Below are 9,814 nucleotides of genomic sequence, written 5' to 3'. Positions count from 1 at the left end.
ATGTATCGAGGATTCCTGTTGTGCGTATTTGCTGGTAAGTTGACAATCACAGTATATGCTATTTACAAAATTTCTTCTCATTTGAAATAAGGTAAAACTACAAAATACCGAACTCTGGAGAGGAGATCTTTATCAAATCGCATATTAAAACGTTCAAATACGTCAAACGAATGTAAAATGACTGGCATACTGACTTGGTTTAGGCATTTCCGTGTGATGACAATAGTATTTGAAATCTGGTTTTTATAGTGAGCTTAACCTCGCACTTGTTTTACAGTCGCAAAGCAATTTCTATGCTATATTTTTCATAAAAGTTCGATTTCACTTGAAATATATTTTAAGTTTGGTGAATTGATTTATTGAAATATCAATCTAAAAGAAAAAATGGATTCATCCAAATTAAAACAAAAATTATTATGATAATATAAATATTTATAATTATTACATATGTTTAATTTTTTATAGTGTTCTGCATGGCTGCAGTATGTACAATACTTTATTATTTAAGATGTTATAAAAAAAATCAAATTGTAATTTTCCTTATATTTCAAACTTGTTGGATCAACATAAACCCGTTGTGGTCAATCATAGATATGTGTAAAGTGCATTGGGTTTTAATTAAAGCCGAATAGTATTTCATAATTTAAATGCAGAAACCTTAAAGGTCTGTCTTTGTTGTAATCATATTAGTTGGCAAGCACAAGTTTTTAATTAGAAACATGTATATATTCTTATTGATGAAATATGGTGTTTGTTTTATCAGTGATTATCGAAAAACTCACTCAAATGTTGTTTACTGCGGGTGTTATGAAAAATTTAGAAAGATGAATATAAATTCACATGACATATGCTCTGGAATAACTTCATCAAAAATACTATAAACCTATTTTTTTTAAATAAGATACCGTTGTTATTGTTTTTTGGTCAAGTTAAGGTTGGTTAATTATAAGTGGTTGCCAAAAAATATCATATGACCCGTTTATTGCCATAATGTAAGGACTCAGCTAATAAATGTAGGTAAAACAAGACTGAATAAGTATCCTGGTATCTTTAAATTCACCTTGGATAATTAGGCAATATTACGGTCACAATGGTCTTCTTTCGACCAGCAGTTAAACCCTTGCTAAGGTTGGCGTCTGTTTAGCTCTGCAGGATGTGCATTGTACAAGTCCTCAACCACGTCTGGTCAGAATGGGGACTTAAGAACCGATGCCCAGTGTTGAGAGAGTGATAAACTCTTTGCACGTTAAGAACAACTTTTTGGGGGATCGTTTGCGGCCCGATGAAAGGCAAAATGTGTTTCCATGTCTAATAAACCCTAATTTTACAATGTCAGTCTTAATTTTTCAGTATTTCGTCCCGAACGGGCTCAATTCTAAGGAATAAGATATTGTATTTATTGTTGATTTGTTTTCGTCCTCAGTACGCATAACGTATTTGCTACCGGACGTTTTGAAACCAACATTCGATAAATTAATCCCTACATGTAAGTAACGAGCTTTAGTTTTTTCAACTTTTAATGTTTTTTATTGAATCTTTTGATATCTTGTCATTAATTGTGAAAAAAATGTATGATATTTATGTTCATTTATACCTTTTATATGTATTACAGAAATAAAAGTCTTCCAAAGACTACATTATTTTGATCAAATAGAGTATCTAATGTTCTGCTAGATTAATTTAGGATTTAATATATTTCTTAAAAAAACATTTTAGTACTTTTTCATTATTTTGTTATGTATTCTTGATAAAGTGAGTACATTTGTAAGTATATTGTTCCATTTTGTTGTTCGAGGATTGTCAATGATAAAAAAATCATACTGCATAGTCAAGGTGCCCTGGAAGGGTAAGCAGATATTTAATCACACTTTACACTTTCCGTGTTGCTCATTCAAAATTTATCTGCACCTAATAAGTTAGTTGAAGTAGGTTCAAAGTTGCCTTAGTTGTTTTCTTTCTGGTATTTGCATCGCAATTATCATTTGTTTTCCAAATTATGCTTTTTGATGTGTTTTGTTTAACAAATTTTGGAAACCAAACGAATCAATTAATAACCGTACTTCTTCATACTGTTAAATCATTCGTCAGATTGCCAGAGCAGCTGATGTGAGTACAAAGATTGTTAATGGTGAGGATGCTAACATAGAAGACTGTCCATGGCAAGTCTCTATTCAAGTGATGAGGGACGGACAATTTGATCAAGACTGTGGTGGGTCTATTATTGACAATAGATGGATTCTAACAGCTGCACATTGTTATAACAAGACCCATCCTAGACCGTAAGCTGTTTTATTTATATGTCTTTGGGGTTTTTTTTAACAACAAATAAAATGCTTTATTATTCAGATTGCCTGTTATAATAAATATAATAAATTTAAACTTTTTTTTCTATCATATCAAACTTTTTAAATTTATGAAAAGAACATTTTGAGATACTGTTTTGTTCCCATTCATAACCCTTCATAATTCTATTATAAACAATTCCTACACAACTGCAAAATTCAAAATTATCCCGGAAACATGGTAGAACTTGTAGACACGAAAGCCTAAAACTGTCAAAAAGTAGTTAAAACCATACTATTCATGATCTGATATTTTGTATCCTAATAATATATGGTTTGTTAATATCTGTTGTGCTAAAACTCTAAGAAAAAGGGTTTCAAAACATGAACGTGTTACAAAGACATGCAGGTAATCTTCTCCTTCTGTTTAAATGCAAAATGACAATGATGAACATATGATGAACATACATTAATAAAGGACTACTAGCAGTTACTGACATTCCAGCTCCAGACCAAATCAAGCACTGTACCTCCCGTAAGGGGTTTACTATCATGTGTTAATTCCAATGCCATCATTAATTACTCGACAGCAGTATCGTAACTATATCCCTGCTGAATTAGTAACTGTAGAAATTACACACTGAAGCAATTTCTAGTTGAAATTTTTGAACTTGTTTTCCTTAAGAAAATTAAAATATAAAATTGTTTACAGATGATATATGTAGTGTGTATTACTTTTTTTATAATCTTGTCCAAATATTGATACAGTTTGGCTCTGTGTATTTTTGTTTACTAACATATCTTATAGTATTTTATTTTTAATACCTTTTGTTTCAGTTTGTTCATTTTCTCATCTTAATTTATCTTTACATATATTAATTTAATCTCAATGGAGTATTCTTTTGTTTTTAAAACTTGCCGCCATTCACACTGTGTCTAAACCACACTGGCAAAAATTGTGCGGACTCGATGGTATCTAACATCCGGCATCAATAAACAGAAGAAAGATAGGTTTCTCCTTGTTTTCTTAATTATTTTATGATATCGAAGAATACATATACATATACAACTATTTGCTATTGTGAGATGCAATATTTTCTACAACCGTTCTATATTAACGGAGAAATAAATAAAAATGCACGTCAATTTGACGAAATGAGTGAACCTTGCCTCGAAATTGTTTAATTTCTCGTTCAATTGTTCACATTGTACGGAAAGAAAGGTACGAGAAGATAGATACTGACACGGAGATTGCAAAACTTGTCATTATGAACATCTCAATACTTGTACTGTATTTCTCCGTTAATATAGAACGGTTATAGAAAATATTGCATCTCACAATAGAAAATAGTTGTATATGTATATGTATTCTCCGATATCATAAACAAAATCAGAAAATAAAGAGAAACCTATCTTTCTTCTGTCTTTTGATGTTCCGTCATTGTGTCGGATATTGGATGCCGTCGAGTCCGAACAATTTTTGCCGGTGTGGTTTAGACACAGTGATTCAGGTCGGATGAACAATTTTAACATCTTAAATTCTGCAATCCAGTTTGACTTATTGATTAACTTTACTACAATGAAACTTTTTTAAAATATTCCCTAATGATCCAATATGTAATTCATATAAACCAATCCACGTGTAATTCAGTTTTGGAAGAATAAGTTTTTTTAAATATTTCATGTATATGTTTCCACAGAGACAATCTGTTTTTTTTAATATCCGAAAGTAATCTGTTAATTTTGTCAGACCTCCTCCTGTTTTCACCAAACTTGAAATAAAATGGTAATTTCCAAAGTTAGTTAGTTATTTTATGTTATCTAAATGCATAATAAAGGCAGGAAAATTGATACCGGGATTGTTAAAATATTTTATAGAAATAATCTTTAAGGATTGGATGTTTATATATTTGAACAGTATCTTTTAATTTCTTTAAGGTAGTTGGTTGGAATTTTACACGAAGTAGCCAAAAATGTAATTTTTGGTAGTGTTGAAGACCTCATTATCAATATTTTCCCTACCTTTGTTGGTTTTCTCTTTTCCTATATTTTGATTGAGGATTTTATGTTAACTATTTTATGTTTCCAATTAAACTTTTCCCATTCGTGACTGTCATGACCAAAATAAATGCATACATGTAAAGCTTTAATAGCTTTGTTCATCAAGCGTATATCCTCAATTATATATATATATTTTTGTGCTGCTTCTTCATTTGTTCGATAACATAAATATTGACGCTGTCGTATATATACAGCAAATTAAGTAAACTTAAAAACTTTACATCTGGACTGGTCAACGTTTAAAAGTCAGACGTGGTATTTTGATTGCCGAAAAATTTAAATGTAAACGGATCCACTGCTGAAGATACGTTCGAAACCAGTTGTGAATAACAGTTAACATTGGGATAGCCATCTCCAATTAAATCGGACAACTTCAATTAGCTTGTGTGATGTCTTTTTCAATCTAAGTTTTCTTGCGATCATGACCACTTTGTATCATGTATACAATATTTGAAAACAGATGTGGTTCACAAAAAAGTGAAACGTGTTTACTCCATAGGCTGGTGAAGGTGGGACATTGCTGCTTATATAAAAATATAAAAAAAATACTTCGACAAACAAACACAAAAATAGTGAAAAGAACGATATTTCTCTTTAAAGTCATCTGAAACGAGACTCTTGTAATTTTAATGTTATCTAAATTATTGAACCAATGCATGCATATACAATGTATAAAACTAAGTCTTGCATGCAAGTTTTTTTTTTTTTTTTTTATTTTTATTGCTCATCTATAACGTATTATCGACAAATAATAAATGAAAAAAACTTTTGTAAGTGCAAAAACATCCAAGTATATAAAACATGTTCAACTTTGTTTTAAATTTTCAAGTTTCATATGACTTTAATTTTTCGAATAGACATTTGTCTTAAGTTCTGGTCACTACTTTTTCTACATTACAAGATGTCTTTAAGAAATATCGGGTTGAGGTGAAATTATTTTAGATTGCTGATCGTTTTTATAAACAGATCGAACCACTTTATGCTCAGTATTAATCAACAAAGCGTGTATAATTGTGATGAGAATAATACTCAATAATTCGGGACGTTTAAAGTGGTTTTCTGGATTTATCATCCTCTGAACGAGTTTACACAAATCTTTGCAAGCCAGTCAAATTCAATCATGTACAATTACCTGCAAACACGAGAGGCATTGCAATTATAAGGAAGCTATGCATAACCAAATTAATCTAAAGTCCACTTAACATAAGGGAGTTGGGTACTAAGTTTCTTAAAATTTCTAATTTTCAAAACAAATATCTTTTACAGTTTTCTATGATAAATATAACTAAATAGGCGTTTTACATTTTTGTTTTAGATTAAGCGAAACTAGAGTGGGAGCAGGAAGTTCTACCCTAAGTGCGATGACAGAATTCAGAAGTGTGAAAAAGTTTCATCAAGTATGCAGTTTTATTAAATTAATAATTCATATAAATATCTGCGGTTTGTGCTGATTGAAGGGCCATTTCATGAAACATGAAAGACCAAAATATTGAAAGTACGAAATAAATTACACAGCTTAGTTATAAATCATAATTTGAGAGAGATTATCTTGATTCAAGATGAAGAGACATCGTGATGCTAAGTTTCTAGTGTTTCTGTTGTGTTTAGCGAACTGTTGTTTGTTTTTTTTTTGGTCTTTGCCTCCATATTTTTTAATTGCCGTGGCTTTGCTAGTTTCTTTTCGACTTGAGTTGGAATGTACCTTTTTTTCTTTTGCTTCTCTTTTACTGAAAGTGATATACAGGCTAAGGAAGCATGAATTGGAGTATACCGCTAGACAAAAGTCATAAATCGTCAGAGAGAAAACAAATCCGGATTACAAACTAAAACCGAGAGAATCACATCAACTACGAGAAGAAAACAACGGAACAACAGAAACACTAAAGTGCAACAAAAACAAACGCCAACATACATAGAACCGGACTATTTGATAACAACTGCCATATTCCTGATTTGGTACAGGACTTTGTAAAGTGTTGGCTCTCAGACCTTTGCTGACAATATAAAGGTTTAGAAATGATGGTAATCACAATTACCCAGCTGTGAAAGGAAATTATAGCTCTCTAATATAATATTATTACTCGTGTTCACTCAGAGTATACAGTGTTCTTACACGATATATTTTGTAGTGATATATTAATCACCAATTGTGTTATTAAAATAACTTTTACATATATAAAACAAACTTAATTATACTAATATTTTTCAGCACGAAAGCTACAACAACCTCAAACATTACAATGATATTATGTTGATAGAACTACGGAGACCGTTTAGGTTTGGGTCTACTATTAATAAGATCAGCTTGGACAATGATGTAGACAGTGATTATACAGGAGAAAGCTGTAAAGTATCAGGTTGGGGAAATACAAATGAGTTTGGTGGTATGTATTATTATAGAATAAGATAAAATATTGATAATTAATTTTCATTATTTATGACTTTCCAAATAAACGTAAATCAATGAAAAACCAGTATAAACCACTATATAGCATTAATAACCCACAGACACACTAGTCAAAATTGCGTATGAATATTCAAACGTATGAGAAACAATTTGAAAATGTTTTCTTTAAAATGATTTAAAACAAATATGTTCTTCATGTCAGTTAGCCAGTTGACATCATTTAGTTGGGTTGTTGGTTATTTGGTTGCGGTCTATCTAACTTAATGTACACATCGCCTTCGTACTTTACTTGGTCTTCTTAACTTTTTAATTCGAGCGTTACTGGTGAGTCTTTGGTAGATGAAAAGCGCGTCTGGCATACAAAATGTTTACTCTTGTGTCTATAAATAGTTTATTAATCATATAGCTAACGATTATACATATCAATGCAGCACTGGTGGTCAATTGGTAATGTTTGAGCGTTCCTGATTGGTTTATATTTTTTAACTCACAGAAAAACGTTCCTGATGAATGTAAATGAAGAAAATAATTTCGGATACACAACAATTGTAACAAAAAAGTTTAATTTCCATAAAGAAATAGATTATACCACGATTCTTAAGAGTTGCCTTCGAAGAACACAATTTCGAACTCATTCCAAAAATAAGAACAAACTACAATCTGTATAGATAAGGTTCTCAAATATCATCAGAATAAGCACAAAAGGGCACTTTTTAGAAAGTGTCTTACTTATGGCTGATTAATTCATTTTGTTAGAACAATTTATTTGATATAAAATATATTTCATAGTAGAAGTTACAGAGAGATTGGGAATTCGAAAACTATTAACATAGCAAACAAAAACAAAAAAACATCAGTCTTTGAAAGAAAACAGAATACTTAAGATTGACCGACAAGATAAACTAATAAAAAAATCTATAGTGAAATAATGTCTATTGTCATAGATTCTGGTACTTAGAAGACAGCTTATGTCAAATTCGAGGTTTAAGTCTAGAAATGAGGAGGAGGAAACCATGTCTGTTTTATCACTAATTTCTAGTTCTGGAGGATATTAGGATATTGTTACAGAACCTTATCAGAAATTTTTGGTCCGATTTATCTGATTTTAGCATAATTATATACAAGATTTCCCATTAAAGTTGAAGTTCAATCAACTTGCAACTTATTACAGTTGTTTCCTATAGTATGGTCTTTCTAATTTTAATGCAAAATAAGGGTTTTGACCCCAATTTCACTGAACATAGATACAGATAGTGCGAGTGGGGCATTCGTGTACTATGGACACATTCTTGTTTTTGAATGTTTGCTCTTAGATGGTAATGGATGTTGTGCAAATGTTTGTATTATCATAATTTGTATAGGATCATACAGCCAAACCAAAATAGAATTTAAACGAAGACAAAAGACTTCTTCATTTTTGCTTAAATAAAGCGATTTGTGCATTCAAACCCATAATATCAGAGAAAGACACACAAGACATTAATAGGGAGCGAATAATTTTCATTGTTATTATTTGCTGTCTACTGAACTTTATTTAATTTCAGAACATACGTATCCCGATCGTCTACAAGCTACAGAATTAACTGTTATCAGCAGAGAATCCTGTGCTTCTCAATGGGGCGAACCCGATTTAAGTTCTGACAACACCAAACTGTGTGCTCAGGAGTTTAGAAGAGATACCTGTGATGTATGTTTTACCACATTTTATCTATTCTAGAATATATGTGTGTGTGTGCATGTGTGTGTGTGCATGTGTGTGTGTTTTAGTTCTACAAAATTATCGGCTAATAAAAACTAATAATTTCTTTAAAATGATTCATGTTAGATAACGAACTGTCATACCACATGTGACATCAGAAATCGTCATACAATTGAATACACAAAAGAAGCAACATACAAAATAAGAAATGAATTTTTGGCAATAATTTCTATATACAGAAAAAGTGTTATGTAATGCTTTTGCGATATTAAATCTGTTGATACCAAAAAAGTAGTCCGATCGGTCACTTAACCGAATTTGCATTTTGTCTGATTGTGAAATCATGGGTAAGTGTGAATTTGCATCGCGGGCGTTATTCATGCAAAACAGGAGATAAAACTTTTGACGCAAAAGATATGCTCCTATTTATTTTTTTTTAATGAGACAACAAAATCAAACCAAAATAAAGTGTTCAGTTTACTATATTCTTGCAACTTCAAAGTGTGAAATAAGCACATTTTCACAATCAGCATTCAACAATAAAATTTCAGAAAGAAAAACAACATAACGAGGGGTGTTATCCTTGTAAGCTTTAAAAAATGACACATTAAACAATCAGTTGCAGGTCGTTAGTATACATTCCATAACTATCTTTTGATTTAAAACACTTTTTTGTTTATCTAGGCAGATAGTGGTGGACCTTTAGCTTGCAAGGCTGCTGATTCTACATATATACTTGTCGGGGCAACATCAAATGGGCCGGCGATTTGCAATGGAGAAACGCCAGGTATTTATACCCGAATTTCTGCATACATCGATTGGATTGAAAAGACGAAGAGTAAAAAAGGAAAAGGAAAAAATAATACGAAAGGGAAGAAAGGGAAGAAAGATAAGAAAAACAACAAAAACAACAAAAACAACAATAACAAGAAGAATAGAAATTAATAAGTAATTGAAAATAAAATTTAGAGCATTTATTGCCTTATGTCATGGTCTTGAAGCCCACATCATAGAAAAACAAAAACCACAGAACAAATTAACTGTATATCACAATTTTTTGGCAGCATGTGTTCGCAAACGTAATCAGTCCTTAAAAGGGTATAATGTGTAACATGTTGATCCTGATACGCTAACCCTTCTCATTTATTAGTTGTAAGTGGCTTTGTACTTCGAGTACTAGTACTTTCAGATCTGTACTTTTTGTCCTTTTTTGTTGCTGGGATGCACTAGTACCCGACCATGTCCACTTTTTTGTAGTTTTTGTATTGTTATCCATCTGATGAGTTAAGCCTTTTTCAACTGATTTTTATTGTTTGTTCTTTTGTTCTACTGTTATACCACTGAACCAGGTAAAGGGGTCTTGCT

At 31.2% G+C, this 9,814-nt stretch overlaps 1 protein-coding gene across 1 annotated transcript; it reads left to right on the top strand.

Moving 5' to 3' along the window:
• The first annotated feature begins 473 nt into the window (after positions 1 to 473).
• LOC143084188 (chymotrypsinogen A-like) lies at positions 474 to 9,424 on the top strand. The gene is made up of 6 exons (XM_076260600.1): positions 474 to 482; positions 2,089 to 2,279; positions 5,659 to 5,740; positions 6,553 to 6,727; positions 8,295 to 8,437; positions 9,134 to 9,424. Exons 1-6 carry the CDS (start codon positions 474 to 476, stop codon positions 9,392 to 9,394), a joined length of 861 nt encoding a protein of 286 aa, XP_076116715.1. The 3' UTR covers positions 9,395 to 9,424.
• The last annotated feature ends 390 nt before the right edge of the window (positions 9,425 to 9,814 follow it).

This window comes from Mytilus galloprovincialis, chromosome 7, assembly GCF_965363235.1.
Source record: "Mytilus galloprovincialis chromosome 7, xbMytGall1.hap1.1, whole genome shotgun sequence".
NCBI lineage: Eukaryota > Metazoa > Mollusca > Bivalvia > Mytilida > Mytilidae > Mytilus > Mytilus galloprovincialis.
Note: the sequence above shows the minus strand (reverse complement) of the source record. Positions and strands in the feature narration are given on the sequence as shown.

Coding starts and splice junctions, on each gene's coding strand:
- LOC143084188 (XM_076260600.1), top strand. Junction 5,741..6,552: donor GTGTGAAAAAGTTTCATCAA/GTATGCAGTTTT, acceptor AATATTTTTCAG/CACGAAAGCTACAACAACCT. Junction 6,728..8,294: donor AAATACAAATGAGTTTGGTG/GTATGTATTATT, acceptor ATTTAATTTCAG/AACATACGTATCCCGATCGT.